At 44.4% G+C, this 22,566-nt stretch overlaps 1 protein-coding gene across 8 annotated transcripts; it reads left to right on the top strand.

Moving 5' to 3' along the window:
• Positions 1 to 1,106: 1,106 nt before the first annotated feature.
• dnm2b (dynamin 2b) lies at positions 1,107 to 22,510 on the top strand. Of its 8 annotated transcripts, none has more exons than XM_030087508.1 (21): positions 1,107 to 1,497; positions 4,329 to 4,402; positions 4,640 to 4,789; positions 5,912 to 6,115; positions 6,511 to 6,609; positions 7,800 to 7,960; positions 8,879 to 9,021; positions 9,124 to 9,259; positions 9,945 to 10,012; positions 10,316 to 10,454; positions 13,221 to 13,307; positions 13,423 to 13,493; positions 15,401 to 15,455; positions 15,681 to 15,692; positions 17,665 to 17,775; positions 17,851 to 17,960; positions 18,077 to 18,188; positions 18,395 to 18,562; positions 18,665 to 18,891; positions 18,989 to 19,216; positions 22,096 to 22,510. In XM_030087508.1, exons 1-21 carry the CDS (start codon positions 1,337 to 1,339, stop codon positions 22,133 to 22,135), a joined length of 2,556 nt encoding a protein of 851 aa, XP_029943368.1. In that variant the 5' UTR covers positions 1,107 to 1,336; the 3' UTR covers positions 22,136 to 22,510. The 8 variants fall into 8 exon arrangements, with proteins under 8 accessions (XP_029943368.1, XP_029943364.1, XP_029943361.1 ...); XM_030087504.1 differs by lacking the exons at positions 10,316 to 10,454; positions 22,096 to 22,510 and adding exons at positions 11,512 to 11,650; positions 19,520 to 20,464; XM_030087501.1 differs by lacking the exons at positions 10,316 to 10,454; positions 22,096 to 22,510 and adding exons at positions 11,512 to 11,650; positions 19,517 to 20,464.
• Positions 22,511 to 22,566: the final 56 nt, after the last annotated feature.

Raw genomic sequence — 22,566 nt, 5'->3', positions numbered from 1 at the left:
ATCTAACTGATGACAGGGTTATGAGCAGCACTGATGCTCCTACTGAGATCCCACCTCTCAGCTCAGAGGAGTCTGCTGTTAACATCCTGCTGTCAGATACCGCAGCACACCTTCAGAGTGCAGTGGAGGCTATAGGGTAGCGGGTGGTTCAGGGCTTTATAGGCGGCAAGCAGGGTCCAGAATCTGGCAGGTTTACAGCTTTATGCATTCCTATTCTACACAGAGAGAAACAGGCAGTTCTAGTGGTCTCATTAAACATGTTTTCAGGATTGTGGGAGAAAACCAGCGTACTCAGAGAAAACCCACACATTCAGGGAGAACATGCAAACTCCACCTTGACAAAGGCCCTCAAACCCAAACTCACAATATGATTCACGAGGAATAACCACTACACCATACAGCAGAGAGTTACAGTGTTGCACAAAAGTTTCTGTCTTAACAGGTGGGAAAACATTTAAGTCAACATTTTTTCAGAGCAAACACCGGATTTTGGAATAAACTCTCAGAGAGTATAAAACAACTCAGTTTCAGACCACATGACCATCTGAGCTGAGGAGCAGTGCTGCACTGCAATGTTGCAGTGTAATGTTTGTTAACCACATGATTCTAATCACAACAAACAGCGGTTTGGTTTAAGTTTCTCTGAATGCAGAACAGAACGTCCACAGTGAAGGTGAATGTTTCCTCATTGTGGCAGCTCCGCTCTTCCCTAATTTTGCACAGTTCTGCATTCCAGTGGATTATTTCAGTGTATTAAAACATAACACAGCAATTAATTAAAAATAGAACAAGTCCAGTTAAAAAAAAAAAATGAGGGAAAAAATATCCAGAATCAAAGTTTGAAAACCAGGAGCGAGAAAAAGAAAATGGAAGTAATGAGTTTTCATGACAATGAGCTCAGAGTTTTAATCTCTGTCAAAGTTCAAGTGTAAAAACTGGATCATAAAATTGATGACATGCCGTGACCGGGGTTTGACGGACGGTCTTTCTGACCAATCAGGTGAAAGAGTGCGGCGCGGGGCGGAGCCTGGACCTCCGGCGGAGGCTGGGTGTCGCCTGACCGGATGATGACAGAACTTTTCACTCCAGTGCAGCGACTTTTATCACACAATCCCCCATTTAGAGAGAAGACGCCTCCTGCCACTCTGGATTTTTCAATCTCTGATTCATTTCTGTTGGAATAAACTAAAACTCGCCACGACTGCACCATCTGGGAACTTTTGGGATTTTTTTTTTTCCTTAGGGGGAGAAGGAAGCTTTGGATTTAATTTGACCGGGGAGGAAAAAAGAAGAAGAGCAGGGCTGAAGCCTGCGGGGGCTGACTTGAGGTGCCGCGATGGGAAACCGGGGGATGGAAGACCTGATTCCCCTCATCAACAAGCTGCAGGACGCCTTCAGCTCCATCGGCCAGAGCTGCAACCTGGACCTGCCGCAGATAGCGGTGGTCGGCGGCCAGAGCGCAGGGAAGAGCTCCGTGCTGGAGAACTTCGTGGGGAGGTTGTACCTTTTATTGGATCGATCAGACACCCTGAATGAATCAGTTTCACCTCTGTAGAATGAAGTTTGTGGCGCTTCCCGTCCGTTTTAACGGCGTCGAGCTTTTGCGTAAAAGTCGCCAACTAAGCAGTCGGTTACGCGCCGCCTGTGTGTCTCTGAGCCTCCCAGTTCCTGATGGTTTTTTTCCCATTTTGAAGCCGAGCGATTCACGACCAAAAATTACGCATTTTACGTAAGGAAAACAGCTGTGGATTTAGCCACAAAAACGGAATGAATCGATTATAGGAGTGCGTAAGAGGGAGGTTTTACTCCATAGATCCACATTTAAAAAAACATAAATTAAAAAGTGACTTTCCTGGTGAAGCTGTTACTTTTCTTTGATTTCCAGATCATGTGAGAAAGCAGGCCAATCCTGTCAAACATTTACAGAAGGCAGTTTTCTTTGAGATTGATTGCGTGGAGTAAGTGGTTATGTTTATTGGGCTCTATAAGGTCGGGTCAATGTTTTACCTTGGAGGGTGAGGCCGCTTCCCTGATCCACACACAGCAGCTCAGCTGCACTGCTGTTAGAAAATATGACTGTCTGACTCTCAGCACTCGGGATTTTTCTTTGTGAGGCTGATGAATGAGCTGAAAGGAATTTCTCTGAGCAGTTGTGACTCTTTTTTTTTTTTTCGATGACCAATCACAAGGAAGCAACTGTGTGGAGACCACTCTGCCCCTCACAATGATCACAACCCCCTGTTTTCAGTGGAAGCACAACAACCCTCTGCCTGAGATAAGATAAATTCAGAGGAAACGTTCAGGGGAGAGGACACTGTGTTGTTGCGGCGGTGAAGGCCGACTCCTCGTGTGAGATCCACATCATCTCAGAATGATTTCATCTGTCGTCCCAGAGACTGGGAATGTTGATCAGGCAACCATGTCTCCTTTTTTTTCCCCCCTGTTGCCTTTTGTCTGCGAGTCCCAAGCGGTGGCGGCGGCGGACAGTGGGGGCATTGATGTGTCAGTGCCGGGGTCACCAGTGATGTCACCAGCTGCACTGTCATGTGTGTGTGACACACTGGGTACCAGACAGAACCCCACAGAGGGACGCTCACATGCACGCTCCTCACACACACCGCTGGAGCCCGGCCTCCAGCAGCACACACACTTACCTGCTGAGCTGGTGGGATGTTGAGGATGTAGGCAGCGTTTGGTCATCTGTAAAGATGGTCCAGTCCAGGTCCATACAGGAAGTCACTCATAGCTGTGGGTGCTCCGAAGCTCTTTCAATTCTTTCTTATTTTAATCACCACACGTGGAAATTTTTAGATACAACACCAGGATCGAAAATAAATGTCATTATTGATTAGTTTTTTTAATGACCTTTTAAAGTCTGGTTGTTTCTGTATTTAAAAGAAAAAAAAACCCCAAACGGTTTATTTTCCCTAATGACTCTGAAGGAAAAAGTGTCAGTTTAAGTTTCAACCACACGGAACTCTCTGAACTTTCCTGTTTTTTTTAATCTCATGCCAAGCAATGCGTTTCAGTTTCAGGCTTCGTCATGCTTGAGGTGTTTGGGTAATTCCTGTCGAGCATCCTGTGACCGTTAGATACTGTTAATCAGAAATATCTCATAAGTCCTCATACACACCCCGTAACTGTTCTCACTGTTACATCTACGATTCTGAATTAAATTGATTCCATGCTTAAATTGTCTCAATTACACCTGTAAAGACTTAAGTTCAAAACAAAAAGTGTTTTAATAAAATATTGAATAGTTTTAAATTCCACTTTTCTATGTATTTTTTCCCCTATCATAATTAAAAGAAAAGAAAATCATGCTTGGAAAAGGCAAACCACATGTTTTTAAAGCTACGGTTTTACCTTTATATGAATCGTAGAGGAGGATAAAATGCTGGAGCCAAAATTTACGTTTTTGTTTGCTTCAACATGTTGGATTACACTGTGAAAAAACATGCTAATTGTTTTTAGCTGATGAAACAGGAAACGTTTTTTCTTTAGTGACAGCTGGAAACCAATGATTTGGACTGTGAAATATCAGAAGATGATCAGAGAGGTCCGTCTCATTGCAGGACGCCGGAGATGATTGGATAAATATGAATTAATGGAGTCGGTGCGCCGCTGGCGATCGTGGTGTTTGTGCTGCGGTTTCATAAGTGACGGGGAAGAGATGAGGAAACAGGATGGGATCACGGTTGTGTAACATCCTGACTGCTCCGTCAGCAGCGGACAGCAGTGTGTGGACCTCTTCTGATGGTGGCTTCTTAGCACATAGGTGCACGTTTCTCTGAGTGTGTGTGTGTTGTGGCAGGCTGTCTGTGCTGGGACTCAGGCCTTGGCGTTGACCCGACAGCACACAGACACAAACATGTCGCGATGGCCTGCAGAGATGTGTAAGCACTGACCTGGAACTGATCACAGCTCTATTGAACAGGAGTTTCCATTCTCATGGACATGGATGTAATGAGCCGGGGACGCTGAGGGAGACGCTTCCTCTCCTCTCTGCAGTATTTATAACCAGCCGGGTAGTAAGTCAATCTGTCCACGTGCATCAATAATGCAGACCCTCAGACGGAGGACTGCATATGTAATTGAGGGGAAGTTAGAGACTATTTTACTGCATCGACTCCTAAATCTGAGACGTCTGAAAAAGATGTTTTACGTTGATTTAAGATAAAGTGCAGCATGAATCAGACGATCGTCGTCTCCTCACTGGAAGTAGTGATGACACTGATTTAACGTCTGGTCGCCTCACCGATTTGCCTGAGACGGCGCTTGTGTGTTGTTTGTTTGTGTGTTAATCTTAAGCTCTGTTTGCTCATCAGAGACTTCTTGCCCAGAGGATCCGGCATCGTCACACGTCGGCCTCTCATCCTGCAGCTGGTAAACAGCAAAGCGGGTGAGTCACGCACAAGCGTTTCAGAAATGATCAACAGCCTCATCTGGTAACATCTACACAGGTTCTGCCTCATTTCCACCCTGTTGTGCAGTTTATTGAGAATACTGCGTCAATATTATTGAATTGTTAAAGATTTAATTTGTACAAACGATGCTGCTGAGTTGTTTATTTGCAGGATCGCTCTGTTTTCTGCTGTCTCTCACTCTTGATTTGCGGGTTTGTCGTCCTGTCATGCAGAGTATGCAGAGTTCCTGCACTGTAAGGGACGCAAGTTTGTGGATTTCGATGAAGTCCGGCTGGAGATCGAGGCAGAAACCGACCGGATAACTGGATCCAACAAGGGCATCTCTCCAATTCCTATCAACCTCCGGGTCTACTCTCCTCATGGTAACACACACACACACACACACACACACACACACACACACACACACACACACACACACACACACAATCCCATATAGAGAAATATTAAATTTTAATATTCAGTTTTGATATTTTATGTTTTATTTATAGTACCATTATTATAGAAGTTAATATTTTAAAATCTATACTACTTTTATTTGGACATTTGACTTTTTTTTTTAATCTTTTTTGTTTCTTTTCTTTCCATTGTTTTTCAGGAGTGTGGCCTTTAATTTGACCTCATTCAGAGAAATATCGATCAGTTTAATTCAACTGTTTAGAGTCTCCTTTAGTCTTTGACACACTTATAAAGCTTTGTGTGTCTACATGTACACACTCACATACACACATTTGGCAGGCATATATATATATATATATATATGTATATGTATATATATATATATAATCTACACACACTATTTCTTTGCTGTTGTGAAGTAATTTGCGTTGACTTGTGTGTGAATAGTAAACTGGCCTTGCCTCTTCCAACGCCAGACAGCTCTTCTTTACTTTTAAAAAAAACTGGCTTTGATTATTGTTTTTCTACTAAATAGCACCAGACAACAAAGAATAACATGAAAAACAAAATCAGCATTATGAGAAGCTCTGCTGCTCATCCCACAGATGCATGCTCCTTGAAAATCCCATGAGGCATTGTGTCAACAACATGTTTGTATGTCTGTGTGTGTTTGCATATATTTGCATGGCTTTTAGCACCTGGAGTGTTTTGAATCACATTTTTTTTATCTGTTCTTCAGAAGAGACTAATTTTGTTCATGATGTAGATGCATCTCTAAGGTGTTGTGAGGATAAAGTTTGAATGATTGATTCATCTTTGACATATGTACACACACTGACATTAAAAAAATCCTATTATGCGACAAGTAATTGATGACCCAGAGGTCTGAAACCTGAGCTGCAGCAGGAAGAATTACCAAAACACTTCCTTGTGCTCCATCTCCTGCTTCATTCCAGCGAGCCAAAGAGGAAACTGTAAAGTTTCTTCTTTAATCTATTACTTAATAAGCTCAATGTTTAACTTTCTTTGACATTCAGTCTTCCCGATAAAAGTTTGACTTCAGTTCTCCGCTCCTCGTCTCCCAGTGCTCAACCTGACGCTGATCGATCTGCCGGGAATGACCAAAGTGGCCGTGGGCGACCAGCCGGTCGACATCGAGCATCAGATCAGAGACATGCTGCTGCAGTTCATCACCAAGGAGAGCTGCCTGATCCTGGCCGTCACTCCGGCCAACACCGACCTGGCCAACTCCGACGCCCTGAAGATCGCCAAGGAGGTGGATCCCCAGGGTGAGCCGGCGCTCTGTTTGGACTCGATCATAAAACTTTAAGAGAAATCTGTTGCTGAAATTCAGGAGAGAGAAAAAGAAAAAAAAAAGTAATTACCTTTTGCTCCCGCTTGCAGCCATTTGCACTCTTCTTCTCTCCATTAATCTTTGCCTGGGTGCAGGAAGCAGCTCACCAGAATAATTAACAGTCACATTATTCAAATGCGCCCTGGCAGCAAAGATCTATTAAATGAGATTAGTGGAGATATAATTAAATTTAATTATCTCTACCTTTATTTAACCTGGAGGATGTTGTTATTCATTTCGACGCGCGAGATTCTAATTGAGTTTAAAGTCTAAATGATCTCTGTGAATCCTGATAATCAAGCGGGGATTCAAACCACCGTCCCTCCTCAGGGCTGCGCACCATCGGCGTGATCACCAAGCTGGACCTGATGGATGAGGGGACTGATGCGAGAGACATCCTGGAAAACAAACTGCTGCCCCTGCGCCGAGGTCAGGACACACACACACACACACACACACACACACACACACACACACACACACACACACACACACACACACACACACGCTCAGTCTTGTATTTCTATCCTTGTGGGGACCGTCCATTGACTCCCATTCATGTCTAGCCCCTAACCCTGACCCTTACCCTAACCCTAACCCACACCACAACAAAGCCTAACCCTAAAGAAATGTTTTTGCACTTTTACTTTTTTCAGTAACAACAACATGGTCAAGAAAACACTGTTTCTCCTACTTAGGACCGGAAAAAGGTCCCCACAAGGCACGTCGTTCCACGTTTTGCTATCCTTGTGGGGACATTTGGCCCCGACAAGGATAGAAATACGAGAACGCACACACGCACACACACACACACACACACACACACACACACACACACGTTCACTTCAGAAAGTGTTAGCTGGCTGGTTGGTTTTGTATTTTTTGACTGATGCACTAAATGAAAAACTTCTAACCCAGTTAGTTTTTTTTGCCATGAGATTTCAGGTATGATAGAAACACCTGCGGAGAAGCTTTTGTGACACATATTCTGCAATATAACAGCAAACAGTGTATGAAGAGCTGAATGCAATATGGAGTGAATAGGTTTTTTTTTTGCCAATTGAGAAATCAGAAGCTTAAAACATGTACTGTAAGTATCACATTACGAAGTGGCTCATTAATGAGCAGCTTTGCAGAGGACATACTTTTCAAAAAAGCCTTTCTGATGATTTCTTCTTGACATTACTAGATTTGCACTGACAGAATTCTCATGTTCTGATGTAGGTGATGACAATAAAGACGAGTTAAAATAGTGACATTGATTTCTCTGCAGCAGTGGCCAGCTTTCAAAATAAAAGTCTTGATGGAAACAGATGATATTTCCTTAAATGGAACAAGTGCAATCAGTTAATTTTCATCACCACAAACCTGACAGAATAATAATGATTTTTGTTTTGGTTGCAAACATGAAGTCATGACAAAACTTTTCTTTTTGCTGTGAGAATTTCCTAGAAAGTGTCTCATTATGGTTCAGTGCTGTTTTAAGTCTGTTTCATCATCTTCAGGGCAGTGGAAGCCTTCATGTGTGGAGCCACTGATGTGAAACGTGTCGGTGTTTTGACTACGAGCTTTATTCTGAATGTGTGTGTGTGTGTGTGTGTGTGTGTGTTTCTCCTCAGGATACATCGGGGTGGTGAACCGCAGTCAGAAAGACATCGATGGGAAGAAAGACATCCGCGCTGCTTTGGCTGCAGAGAGGAAGTTCTTCCTCTCCCATCCTGCTTACAGACACATAGCAGAACGCATGGGCACGCCACACCTGCAGAAAACCCTCAACCAGGTGACACACACACACACACACACACACACACACAGTCTTGTATTTCTATCCTTGTGGGGACCGTCCATTGACTCCCATTCATGTCTAGCCCCTAACCCTGACCCTTATCCTAACCCTAACCCAAACCACAACAATGCCTAACCCTAAAGAAATGTTTTTGCACTTTTACTTTTTTTCAGTAACCACAACATTGTCAAGAAAACACTGTTTCCCCTTATTAGGACTGGAAAAAGGTCCCCACAAGGCACATCGTGCCAGGTTTTCCTGTCCTTGTCCCCACAAGGATAGAAAAACGCACACACACACACACACACACACACACACACACACACACACACACACACACACACACACACACACACACACACACACACACACACACACACACACACACACGATACTCTGAAACAACTCTTCTTTTTGTATGGGTAAAATTCACGTTGTTCTTCACGCCCGTCTGTTTCGATGAAATCAATCTTTTGAACTAAGGTTTTCTTACTGCAGCTCAAAGTTTAATAAGAGTTGAAGCAAAGTTTCCTCCATGCGTACCTCTTCTGTTTTCTTTATGGAGTTCTCAGGATGATGTAGAATCCTCTCTCACACTGCTTATTCTTTCTCTGCACTTCTTCTAATGGTCACACCAAGAGTTTTAAATGTTAAGATGGTCTGTCTTCCTTTAATTGGCTTTTTTTTTTTTTTTTGTTATAGTCAGAAAATCGTGTGGGGACACAGATGTGCCATAAAGCAAAGTCAAACAAAAGCATTCTTTACTCACCCTAACCAATAAATTTTGTATTTTGTACTGAGTTTAACTGAGCACGAGTGGATACCGTATACTTTTGTAACAGGATGCTCTGATGAGTAATCTGCTGGTTGAACTCATCATCCGTCACCGTTTCCCACTGATCTTCTCTCCAGCAACTCACCAACCACATCCGCGACACGTTGCCAGGGTTACGCAACAAGCTGCAGAGCCAGCTGCTGTCCCTGGAGAAGGAGGTGGAGGAGTACAAGAACTTCCGCCCTGACGATCCCGCTCGCAAGACCAAGGCCTTGCTTCAGTCAGTGCTCACACACACACACACACACACACACACACACACACACACGCACACACACACACACACGGAGTGTTAGATGCTCTCTATGCACTGACTCTGCAGGATGGTGCAGCAGTTCGGTGTGGACTTTGAGAAGTGCATCGAGGGCTCCGGAGACCAGGTGGACACCTCCAACCTGTCCGGCGGAGCCAAGATCAACCGCATCTTTCACGAGCGCTTCCCGTTCGAGCTGGTGAAGGTAACCGAGACGTTAACTTTCCTCTGCGATTATTTAGATCGGTGAGGGGATCAGAGGATGCTCTCGGCTCGTTGTTTGCATTCTGGTCAAAAACTCATAATGCTGCCAAAAATATTCACAAAGTCAAACTGCATCACATTTTAACCTGGTTTTATAGAGTTTTATCTGATTATGTTGATTTGTCATTAATATTGTCACACCAGTGAGTAATGAATGTATGAAATGAAGAGCCTTTATATCATGAAACGTGTCAATGAGTGATCACACTTTATTGTAAAATTCTGTATTTTTCTTAACTTGTTCAAAGTTGAAAATTCACAACAATATAAAATGAGAGGTTTGACCTGTGATGATAATCAGAATTTTTTTTTTTTTTTGGTGTTTTGCAGCAATTTTATTGATCAGTACATTGCAGAAATTTTCTTTATCTTGACCTTTATTAAGGTGAATTAAATTATCAAATTATACAGGCAACTCTGCAAATGAAATCTGATATGATCTATTGAAATTAATATTAGTGTTCTAATCTTTGTCACAGTTGGCCATCGTTCTGGAAGGCAAAATGAACTCTGTAGCTTCTAAAACACCTGGAATCTTCCCTAGTTGTGTGTTTGTTCTGCATTCATCCAGTGTAAAGAAAGGACTGGTGCAGAGGCCTGGTGGTTAAATGAGTTTTGTGTCTCAGATGGAGTTCGACGAGAAGGAGCTCAGGAAGGAGATCAGCTACGCCATCAAGAACATCCACGGAGTCAGGCAAGTTGAAGCGGCGCGCCTCTCACTTTCCGCTCGCCTGCCCGTCAGCTTTTTGTCTGTTTGTCATCTCCCTATTATGTGTGGTCTCTTTGATGTTTCACTTGGTCGGTGAGCGGTTTTTCATTTCTTACTGTTTGGCAGCTTGTTGGATGCCTCCTGCTCCACTTGTTTTGTTTTGCCCTTCGTTCCTCCTTGTTTGTTTTTTCCTCTGTCTGCTCTCATCTTCCCTGTTTGTGTGTGTGTGTGTGTGTGTGTGCCTCCTGCTCCACGTCTCCATGTGTGTCTTGTCTGTATGTCCTTCAGGACAGGCCTGTTCACCCCAGACCTGGCGTTTGAGGCCATAGTGAAAAAGCAGATCATTAAGCTGAAAGAGCCTTGTCTGAAATGCATCGACCTGGTCATCCAGGAGCTCATCAACACAGTCAGACAGTGCACCAATAAGGTATCGCTGCATGGTCCCTGCTGCGACCCACACCGCCCTGCATGGTCAGTGCAGCCAGGCACGCTCGTCAGTGATCACTGGTGGCATTTTTTTTTATTCTGGATGCTTTTTAGTGTTTCGAACTCAACTTTTCTGCACTGGTATACGATTGGATATGAAGTATGTGGAGCCGAGTTGAGCCCCGGCTGCGCTGCAGTGCACTGACGTGTGGTTTCTGACAGGCCGTGTGATCAGAAGCAGGCGGGCTGCGACATGCTCCGGTGCAGGTTCATTGCAAAACAAGCTGCAGGCCTGGTTTGAAGCTCCAGCTGCTGCCCTCATGACTGCTGTGCGCAAACGCATGCAAACACCAGCGTGCTAATATTTGCTTTTTAACATCAAGACCGGCGGATTTTCACAGTGTGAGGAAGCATCAGAGATGTCTCAGCTCAGGTCTCAGTGTTGTGTTGTGTCCTTTGTGCTCTGGCTGGATTGGAACCTCTTACAGGGCAATTTTATGTTTCAATCCTCTGGTCTACTGTGTTACTGATTAAACGTATTAAAGAGGAAAACAAATTTTAATTACAGCCCCCAAAATGACAAGAAGACTTAATCACATCACTTTATTTAAGCCTAAACCTGAAAGACTGTGAAGACCCCTGGCTTGGACTGATTGGAAGTTCAGGTTTCTGAATGATGGTGATCCAAGAGAAGACGTGAGGGGATTCCAGCATCATGAGGAATCATCTCACTGCCCGTCCAGCTGTTTTGAGACCTGTCCTCCGTGACGGTCGTGTTTAAAAAGCTATAGTCTCATTCTTGGTGTGCATTCCTGGGATGCAGACATTTCACTGAGCATTTTTTAAAGCCTGCAGCTTGTTTTTGTTCTGAACTCGATGTAGAACTCACTAACGTCTTATTTTTCTTTCTTTTCTTTTTTTTTTATCCCTACTTCTTCATCTCTCTCTTTCTTATTGAAACTCTCTTCTCCACCACCGCTGCCTCTTTCCACCTCCATGACTGACGCTACACTTCCTCCTGATATTAAACCCTCCACCTCCAATGCCCCCCCCTGCAGGACAGGCCTGTTCACCCCAGACATGGCCTTCGAGGCTATAGTGAAAAAGCAGGTCATTAAGCTGAAAGACCCGTGTCTGAAATGCGTTGACCTCGTCGTCACCGAGCTCGTGACCCTGATCAGGAAGTGCACTGAAAAGGTAAACATGAACAGCAGAGAGAGACAGACGGAGATCTGAAAGAGTGAAGTCCGCAGTTTGAAAGCAGCGAGTCGAACGGAGGCAGAGCTTCAGGATCCGCTGCTGCCAGCGTCGATCGTCACGCACTCACCGCTGCTTCAAGGCTTCACGCACCCGCTGCTGCTTCCCGCTGCGTTGATCCTCAGTGACAGAGTCCAGAGCCCGATCCGCCTGCTGATCCTGATCCTGATCCTGATCCTGATCCCGGTCCCTCACTAGTCCACCCAGACCCTCGGCGCTGGTCCGAGTGGTTTAACCACCCCTCACCTGCCTAATCAAACCAGATCCTCCCCTCACACCGACAGATTTGGCTGTTCAGAAGCGTCACGCCTCTGGCTGTTATTCACTCCCATCAAGAGTTTTCCTATTGACACCAATAACTCGACCCCCACCACCCCCACCTCCAACCCTTCAGCCCACGTCCCGCCACCACCCCTCACTACCTGCTCTCCATCTCTGTCTGGACTCTTCTTCTACTTCTCACCTCGATTTCAGACTCAGTATCAGTTTGAGATTTATTTTTTTGCACGGATTACAGAAAAGAAGAACTTTTAAAAAGAATTCTGATTACCACATCCGCTGCGTGAAAGATTTCTCAAGCTGATACGGGAGTCGGTGCATGCCTCCTCCGTGTTCACGAGCCACATTTACACCAGGCGGTACAATGTGTTTTGACTCATTAGACACGAAGTTCTCACTTAATGAGAGGAAGCGTCGGGGAAGTGCTCAGCTTGGGAGGGAGTTGTGATCTCGCCGTGAAATGTTCACAAGTTCAACGATGATCAAAACAGTTTCGGTGCAGGAGACAGCGGCGTGTTTCTCCCCTTTCACCTGAGGAGTGTATTAATAGCAATTCTCTCCAAAAAGATTAAAAAAAAAGCAAAACAAAACCGCATAATGCCATGTGCATCTCAGAATGTATCATATGAGAACTTAAATGAAGAGAAAACTTGACCCAGTATGTGGGAAGCTTATTGTTGATCTACCTCAATTGGATTGCTTCTTTTTGTTGTTCACATACTTTGTAAAGCTTGTTTGCAAAGTGCTTCCTGATTAAAATGGATATTTTATCCGTAAGTGATACTTAAATTGAATCAAGTGATCAGACACATTAAAGTGTCGTGTCGTGAGACACTTTCTGACCCAAATCCTTTTTCTCTTGGAGGAGAAGCGACAGCAGGAGGGAGGGAGAGTTACACAAATCTGTGATAGTTTGAGTTTCTTAAAAGCAGAGGATGATTGGGATCTTCAATAAAACATCTGAACTTCATACAAAACACATTTTATTACCAGTGTAAATGACATCTGTGTGTAAAATGTCTTTGTGTTGACTTTTGCTGCCAGTGGTTGAACGTAGCTGCTTATAAACACACACACACACACACACACACACACACAGTGTATTTACAGTGTTGTGTAAGCCTGGAGACGGCAGGTGTGTTTGTGTGTGTGTCCGACCATCATCTGCATCAATCTGCAGCAGTGCGTGTGTGGGTGTGTTTCCTTTGTGTGTGTGTGTGTGTGCGCGCAGCTCGGTTCGTATCCTCGGCTGAGAGAAGAGACGGAGAGAATCGTCACCACCTACGTCAGAGAGAGAGACAGCAAGACCAAAGACCAGGTGAGTGCGTGTGTGCGTGTGTGTGTGTGCGTGCCCCACAGAGCAACAGGCCTCACCTCAACGCTTCTCCGCCTCCTTGTGTACATATTAACACCTGTGGTGTTTTCCTCCTCAGGTGTTGCTGCTGATTGACATTGAGCTCTCCTACATCAACACCAACCACGAGGACTTCATAGGATTCGCCAAGTAAGAAAACAGGATGTGCTGCAGATTCCAATTTACAAAATTAAAAAAAGGAAAAAAATCCTTATTAGAAAGAAGTCTAACGTGATTGAACATTATATCTATTAGTGCCCTCTGGTGGACAAACTGTGCAATGAACGCACGTATTGCTGAAGCCAGTCATTCTCCACTGGTGATATTTATACTTCATTAACTAAACCGGCTTTGTTGCTTTATTTATGAGAACAGTTCAGAGTTACAGTGAGAGGATCAAAGCTGTTATTGAGACTAAAGCTGCACAAGTTGATGGAAATTAAATAATAATCCATCCTTGATGCTTGAATGACAAGACTATCCCTTTACATGTAAAAAACAAACTACCAAAGGTGTGTTAAAAGTTGATTCATGAGCTGTGTCAATAATTATTAAACTTTTGTATTCACCCTTTTAAAAACATCAATTTGTGCACAGAAAAAAAAGTCGTAAAAGGTACAAGATGCATTTAAAAAGATTGTGCATCTTGTGTATCAATTAAAATTCAGTTTAAATTTTATTGCTGTACATTTCAGAACCTGTATTTTCTACTTTAACTGAAGTAAATGTATTCACTTAGTTTTATTGAAAAGGCACGTGAAGTGATCAGAGTAAAACATGCTACTACTTCAAATCAATAAATCCTAATATTAAAATCTGTACTTCCACTGAAACAGTGCGAGTATTCTTACCACCTACTTCATTTTGTATTGACCAGTAAGTTAATATCTGCCCCACTTTCAGCTCTTAGCGGTAAATCTTCTGCATGTCAACACTGAAAACACTGAAAATCCTACAATAATTGACAGTGTCATCCCGCGGCTGGTGCACTGCAGGTCTGATGCCAAAAATGTGTTGAGGTAGTTCAGATATGTTGTCAGTAACCATGGTAACTGACTCCGTGAAATTAACTTTCCACTCCTGGATCAAGAGTTCCCTCCTCTCACTTCTTCATTGCTGCAACACACTTCAGGCGTACGGCGCAGAATCTGGATGCTCTGAACGTCGGGAGTCTTTGGAGCCGGTCCAGGGAGTGGACAGCATCTGTTTTCCTCTCTGTCCTGTCGGGAATGTGTTAGTCTGAGACAACAGCTGAGGCACGGCTCAAAGCAAACAAACAGAGGAGCAAAGTCGCACAAAAAGCATACAAAGTGAGTCACTGGCTGTTTCCGAAAAAGCAACAAAGCGGGGAAGGGAAAAAAAAAGAAAAGAAAAAGGACTGGCTTGTGGAGAAATGGCAGCTTACAGAGAGGCAGAAAGCAAAGAAACACAAAACAGGAACACTGGAACCAAAACAGAGAGGAGGAAGGACACACACGCACACGCACACGCACACACACACACACACACACACACACACAAAATCCCCAACATGAATTCAGAGAGTGAATCCAAGCAGTTTTTGATGCATTAGAGTTTTCAGAGTGGCAGGATGAGCTCGGACCACACTGCACTCGTCTTTCCATCCAGCCTGCTGTTTCCACACTCCTCTGCTCTTCTTACTGATCAAAGCAGCCAATGCTTGATAGAAACTCTCTTCAGTAAACCGACAGTTTTGGACGTGACGCTTTGGTTGCCTTTGAGTCTTTAAGTGCCAAAAAAAAAAAATAAAAACTTTTTTGGGGTTTTCCATTGAAAATATTCCTCAAACCCGGGCATTAGATTCAAGACTTCTGCCTCACAAGTCTGATGTGAATCTAATGTTTTCCAATAGCAGGGGGGGCTCTGCTGCGAACACACTTTTACTGTTAAATTTAATACCGTTTTATAGATCTGTTTTGGAAGCATTCACTACGTGGCAGAGGCAGAGAAGATGTGAGCTGTTTAAGTGAGACGTAAGGCTTGAAACTAACGTGGGGTTTGTCCTGCTGAGCATTGATGAATTCTCTCTCCTGCAGCGCCCAGCAAAGAACTGCCGCCAACGCCACCAAGAAGAGGGTCATGCCCAATCAGGTGATTAAAGAGACGCCACACACTCCTCCGCTGAAGCCCTCACTTCTCCACGGCTGCTCTCTCCTCCTGTTTTCCTTCGCTTCTCTCCGCCGTCGTCTCTCCTGTCATTACAGCCCTTTGTCGCCTCACATTTTCACACTCTTTGTTTGTGCCCCTCTTGTCTCCTCTCTTGACTCCCCGCTCCTCCTCGCTCTCCTCCTTCTGTTCCTCCTTTTAACGGCCCAGGGAGAGATTCTTGTAAGTACTGCGCCCTCGCCCTCACCCCCTCCCCGTCCCGCACTTCCACTTGTCGCTTCCTCTTTCAGGTGGGCGGGGGAGTCGACGGGTATTCGGACCGTGTCCAGAAGCAGCACATGTGCTCCTGGACGAGGGGGGGGAAGTGAAAGTTACGCTCAGAGACGTGGAGCCGCTGCACTTTAATGAAACAGGCGTCAGATCGCGGCCCGCCTTTGAAGATTTACTGTCATGCTTGTAGCTGTGGGTGTCGGTGTGGATCTTAAGCGGGATTTACATCCAGCATTAAGACTTTAAAGCTGAGATTCGCACATAAAAATGTCCGTCTCCTAAACCGTCTGCTTGTTTTACTCTGACACACACACGTATCGTCAACGTTAACTGAGAGCTGCGTTTGAATATTGTGCGGCTCAGCAGTTCCGCGGCAGACAGGCCTTTTATCTCTCTCTGCTCCTCTGGTCTCTCAAGAGGCAACAATTCCAAATCACTACTAATCATTTCTGCTTCTCCCTCCATCCATCTTTTATATCGCTTTGTTCAATCCAGCCAGTCCAAGTTTTTAATGGACAAAGGGAAGTTAGACCCTGCAGACAGTCACAGACACGTCTGAACTGTGAGTGCCTGTTGACCCCACAGCTAAGTTTGTTTTAATTCATCTTAATACAGTTTTTAAACTGGTTAATTTATATCAGTCTGTTTGAATTTAGTTAACTTTTTATTTAGACTTAGATTTTATTTGAAATTGTATTAATATGGTTGATTTTGATTCAACTCATTCCATTCCCCTCCCCTGAATAAATAATACAAAATAATGTCATTACTCTGTACACACACACACACACACACACACACAAACCCATTAATCCTGTAATCATGAAAACGGCCTCCTCTAACCCGTCTGTGGAGAATTGAGTAGATTGTTCGGCAACAATCAGCTCTTTTGGTAACCAGGTGTTTAATTCAGTGTGACTTTAACAATAAGCTGCATTCACAATCATGATGTCAACTGACTTCATAATACCAGAGGTGTGGAGCCGAAAATGTATCCCTCCTCAGGAGTGTGTGTGTGTGTGTGTGTGTGTGTGTGTGTGTGTGTGTGTGTGTGTGTGTGTGTGTGTGTGTGTGTGTGTGTGTGTGTGTGTGTGTGTGTGTGTGTGGTGTGTGTGTGTGTGTGTGTGTGTGTGTGTGTGTGTGTGTGGTGTGTGTGTGTGTGTGTGTATCATTCATCAAACATACCATTCACAGTTGTATAATATGATCTATTACTTATCTGAATATCTGAATAACCAAAACCAGGCAGATCGTTCCGAGCACTTCATTTTTAAAATACATATAATAAGAAATGGAGAAAGGTTATGTGTGTGTGTGGGGAAAAAAAAAACACAAGAAATTCCATTCCACCTAACATACTTCAATCGTAGAATCATAAAGATGAAAGTCGTTTCAATCACGGCAGACGTCAGTAATATAATGTAGAAACTGAATGTTGATTATTGGGATTGGCACCCGTAAATGTCATGGAAGGAGCAGACTTTGAAAAAATGAAGAAAAAAAAAAAACACATCTGATGAATCTCACTACTTTTCCATGTAAACAGAGTAAAGATAAACTGTCCTGTTGTGCAGTGTCTTCTGTTTGTAAAAGAGTGAACATGGCGGTGCTGACTGAAGCTCAGTGAAGGCCACGGTCGGATCAGTGTGTCGTCGTTTACGTCTGCTTATTCTCCCTGTGTGTCCCTCTGTCTTCTCGTCTGTCAGTCTGGCTCTGAGAGGGATGCAGACAAGGTGACTCCAGTAACTTGTGCTGTTTATTTGTCCTGTAGGTTGGTTTGACTGTGCCGTGATTGTGTTTGTGTGAGGCGTGTGTCTGCATGGCGTGCTGCGGTTTGGTTTTGCGTGCGGCCTGCTGGCGCGTGACGACCCGACCCCTCCGGCCGGGAGCGTAGCTCAGTCAGCTGTCGGACTCTCGTGTGCAGGTCATCCGCAGAGGCTGGCTCACCATCAACATCAGCATCATGAAGGGGGGATCCAAGGACTACTGGTTCGTCCTGACCGCCGAGTCGCTCTCCTGGTACAAAGACGAGGAGGTAAGGACGATCGCTCCGTCTTCACCTGTCCGTCTCTCTGTGGTGGCTTGACTGGTCTTTGTCATCATCTGTCAGGAGAAAGAGAAGAAGTACATGCTGCCGCTGGACAACCTGAAGCTCAGGGATCTGGAGAAGGGCTTCATGTCCAGCAAGCACGTCTTTGCCATCTTCAACACGGAACAGAGGTGCGGATGCATTGAGATCGTCTGGAACTGCTGCCTTTTAGGCGCCTTGGCATTTTATCATGAGATGTGTGTGTGTGTGTGTGTGTGTGTGTGTGTGTGTGTCCTCCTCATCACAGGAATGTGTACAAAGACCTGCGTCAGATCGAACTGGCCTGTGACACTCAGGAGGATGTGGACAGCTGGAAGGCCTCCTTCCTCAGGGCCGGCGTTTATCCAGAGAAAGACCAGGTACACACACACACACATGGTGTCACACACTGGTACTTCACATATATGTCACCTTGGAACAACCCTAAGAATGAACAGTAGGTGCCACATTTTTAAATCGTTCAATCAAACCCAGATATCTTCACTGAAGAGTTCATTGTTTTGGGAATAACTTTTGCACTCATGATGTATTCATCTCCCTCTACGTCCGTCTCATTGTCCGTCAGGGTGAGAACGAAGACGCCATGAATCCGAGCGACACGGTGTCGATGGACCCCCAGCTGGAGCGACAGGTGGAGACCATCCGCAACCTCGTGGACTCGTACATCGGAATCGTCAACAAGACCATCAGAGACCTCATGCCCAAGACCATCATGCACCTCATGATCAACAGCGTACGTTCCGTCCTCTCCTCACGCCTTCTTTTACACGGGTAATGTTGGCCGCGGTCTCTTCTAAACCGTACGGGGCCCTCTGGCCCGCCTGCCCCCCTCCAGGCGAAGGACTTCATCCACTCGGAGCTGCTGGCCTACCTGTACTCGGCCGGCGATCAGGGCAGCCTGATGGAGGAGTCGGCGGAGCAGGCTCAGAGGAGAGACGAGATGCTGAAGATGTACCACGCCCTGAAAGAGGCGCTGGTCATCATCGGGGACATCAGCACCACCACCATCTCCACCCCCATGCCTCCGCCCGTAGACGACACATGGCTAGCCAAAGAACCCAGGTAGCGAAACAGATGAGGAAGTCTGCAGCAGACGGGTGTGTGAATAGCTCCGATGGGTTTATTCGAGGAATTCTTGTCCATTGTGTCTTTCTCTCAGCCCTCCGCCATCGTCCCGTCCCGCCACCTCAACGGCGCCCCCTCCCAGCCGACCCCCGGCAGTCCGAGGGCCCACGCCCGGCCCCCCACCCCCGCTCAACCCCTCGCCGGCGTTCGGCGCCCCGCCCGTGCCGTCGCGGCCCGGACCGCCGCCGGACTCCTCGGCCGTGCCGCTCATCCCGTCGAGGCCGGCCCGCGTGCCGCCGGCCCTGCCCCCGGGGATTCCCAGGTAACACCGTGTACAAACACACACACTCACACACAGTCACACTCACACACACACACTCACACACACACACACACACACACACACAGTTTTGCCTTCTGTGGTTGTGTCCTGGTGGGAGTCGCTGTTCTGGTGAGGGATTTCACGGTGATTTTCTGGCTTTTGGTGCTTTGGGAGTCGGTGCATGACTGTCTGATGATGTTTTTCCTTGCATGCCCAATCCCACCCCCCCACCCCCTCCCTCTCCCCCCCCTACCCCCTCCACTCCTCCCTCTCCACCTCTCCTCCTCTCTCTTCCTGCAGCAGAAGACCCCCGGCTGCTCCCAACAGGCCCACTGTCATTCGTCCTTCAGAGCCCTCCCTGCTTGACTAGAAAAAAAAAAAACACACACACACACACACACACACACACACACACACACACACACACACACACACACACACACACACATCTTTGTTTTCGTTGGTTTTGCAGACTGTGTTTACACTCACATGTTGATCCCCAGTAGAAATAGTCACTAAAATCTTTGATTTCCCTGGAACTGCAGACTACTGTAAGTGGTAATCTGATGCTGTTTCAGTCTGTGCATTTCAGAAACATTTTGTATGTAATTGTGGTTGTATGTGAAGATAGCTTTTCTCTTTTACTTTTTAACAATATGATACATTCATTTTTTGCATCATTGCTACAAAAAGGGATAAATTTGATGATGTTAGTCAATTATAGGCGATGTACCAGTCGGTATCTTTCATTGTTCTTATTTCATTTGAAATGAAATACGTCTTAAACCAATATATAGCATAACTTTTTATATTATGGTAAAGAAAAACAAACACATTTTAGAAGTAATATTCCTGAATTGTATCCTCGCTAATGTTGCTATTTTCACACACTAAGCACCTCAATATGTAAGCAGCACTTTTTTTTTTTTTTCTGTTTTTACGAAATCCTCAAAATTTTCTCAGCTTCTCCAAGTTAACTGAATGTTATATGCTTCAGTATTTTGTATGCTTCAGTATCTTTGGCGTATTACTAAGAATGTTTAATGTATGCGGTAGTTCTGTTTAGTGTTTGCATTTTGTGGACCAGTCAAAGTAAGTCGTGCTGCAGCAGTGTGTCGTCTTCTGGTAGGATGATACTGAAGCGTTCTGCAGCATAGTAACAAAAAAAAAAAAATTGAAAAAGTGAAGTTTTTGTGGATTAATGGAAAGTTTGGGGATGTACGGTTGTACAGTGGTTAGCAGAGCCAGCTCGCAGTATCAAACAATCCCCAGTCTTGAGTTTGCTTCTTCTTGTTTGGGTTTTCCCCCCACGAGGGAAAAACATTACAGGCTAACTGGTTACTCAGAATTTATTTCTGTTTGACCTCCTGCCCACATTCCACCCCCCCTTTTTTTTTGATCTTCAGACGAAGTTAATTCAGGCAGATTCTCTAAAATGTAATTTTTGTGTGAAGGCAATGTAATGACAGAATAATTGAGGCTGACCAGTCCGACATGCTCCGAGTTATTTTGTTCGAAAGAAAAGCCATAACGAAGAGAAAAGACATCTCTGGGTGAAGTAAATAAATCAACAGATAAAAAGATTTGGTTGCCATGTTGGTGTTGTCTTCTTCTTGCTGCTCTGTCTACTTGTAGCTTTCCCAAAATCTCATCTAAATGAAATTTTATTTTCTGTTTATTTTACCCTTAATTAGCAGTAAGAAGTAAAACATGTGACAAGTTTATTCCAGTAGTTCATCAACAGACCTCTCACTGTGACTGAAGCTTTCACTGCAGGTAATTAGTGTTGAGATTGCAATTTTATGCTATTTACAGACATTTTAATACTTTAAATTGAGAGTAAAGAAACATCTCCATGGGGTGTTATTAGGAAATATGTCGAAAAACATTTTTCTGAATAGAATCACAGAATCTTCTCAATTCTAGCTTGAAAATACTCATTAAAAAACACTTCTCACTGGATTTCTGTGAAAATTATATTAATTTCACTATCTTATTTTAAAGTACCCTAAAAATGACTCACCAAAAGCTTTAGGCATATTTTTGAGAACTTGTTTGCAGTGCTTTTCTCAATAAGATTTTCTAATTATTTTATATTTTTGAGTTGCGTTGCATCAATCCAGTAGAAAAAAAAAAGCTTTTCTATGGAAAATTAGGCAAAATATAGAAGTAGGACTTCCTCTATTATGTGATTATCATTAGTCTTCAATTGTTCGTTGGAAAGAAAAAAAGGAAGGAAAGAAAAGTTACCAATAAAGGGTTAATTCAGCGTGGCAGAGTTAATTTGAGGTGCACTGGTTTGTCTGTGTGGAGAGAAAATAGTGAATAAAAGTAAAACGCGTTTAAAAGATATACAACAAGTAAAAATGGCAATTAGATATTAGTTTATCTTAATGTTTTTTTTTTCTTCCTTTTTGCATTTCCAGACACTTTTATCTAAAGAAGGCTAGATGTCCTCTTTTCACAGTAAAGCTGGTGCGATATGCTCTTTACTCTGAGAGCCTTCCTGCGGTTTGATGCATTCTCACGGTAAATCCGTGCAGGTGCTGGATTTCACTCTAAAGCTCGCAGCGTGAGTCCAGAGTTCAGGTCGACACTTCCTCATTAGCATGATCATAAAATGGAGTGCAGAACACTTTTCTTTTTTTTTTTTTTTTCCCAGTGTGCATCCTGCAAAGACCTGCTCCGCTCGCTGTGTGATGGAGCCACGGGTCGCCATGGTAACCGCGGTTGCCAGTAGCAACGCAGTAAAGAAAGCGTTGGTAGTTGCTTTTCGGACTGTTAATAGAGCCGAGGACGGGTGCATAGATGTCGGCAATTCCTGCAGTTGATTTAAACTGAAAACTAACCGATCCGCTGTTCGTGTTCTTCCCACTCAGGCGACCTCCACAAGTCCCGTCTCGCCCCAACCACTGGTGAGGGCGGCACAGGCCTCAGTCCCGGTCCGGCCGCAGCAGCAGTCTGGAGGACTGAGTGCAGCAATCTGTCTTTGGGTTCAAATCTTTTCTCTCAACATTACAAAATAGGAAGAAAAAAAAAATCATCTGTTGAAGCAGCCAGCAGTCTGAGCAGCAGTATGTGCAGAGTTGACCTCGATCAGACTGCAGACATGTCATCTTGCAAAAATAATGATGATTCCTGTGAAACATGGGTTTAATTCTCAGCTTGTTAGGGATTTCTAAGTGTGTTTTTCACTATGAATTAACTGGCATTAGGTTATCGATTGAAATAACCTTGAATAAGTTCTCATGTTCACTCTCTTCGTGTATGTTTGTTAAAAATAAAGGCATTGATACTCGACTTCTGTTTCTCTGAGCCATGAATTATACTCAACCCTTGATTATTGTAGC

The sequence above is a fragment of the Salarias fasciatus genome, unplaced genomic scaffold (assembly GCF_902148845.1).
Source record: "Salarias fasciatus unplaced genomic scaffold, fSalaFa1.1, whole genome shotgun sequence".
Taxonomy (NCBI): domain Eukaryota; kingdom Metazoa; phylum Chordata; class Actinopteri; order Blenniiformes; family Blenniidae; genus Salarias; species Salarias fasciatus.
Note: the sequence above shows the minus strand (reverse complement) of the source record. Positions and strands in the feature narration are given on the sequence as shown.

Coding starts and splice junctions, on each gene's coding strand:
- dnm2b (XM_030087501.1), top strand. CDS start 1,337: ATGGGAAACCGGGGGATGGAAGACCTGATTCCCCTCATCAACAAGCTG. Junction 6,610..7,799: donor ACTGCTGCCCCTGCGCCGAG/GTCAGGACACAC, acceptor GTTTCTCCTCAG/GATACATCGGGGTGGTGAAC. Junction 13,494..15,400: donor GACTTCATAGGATTCGCCAA/GTAAGAAAACAG, acceptor TCTCTCCTGCAG/CGCCCAGCAAAGAACTGCCG.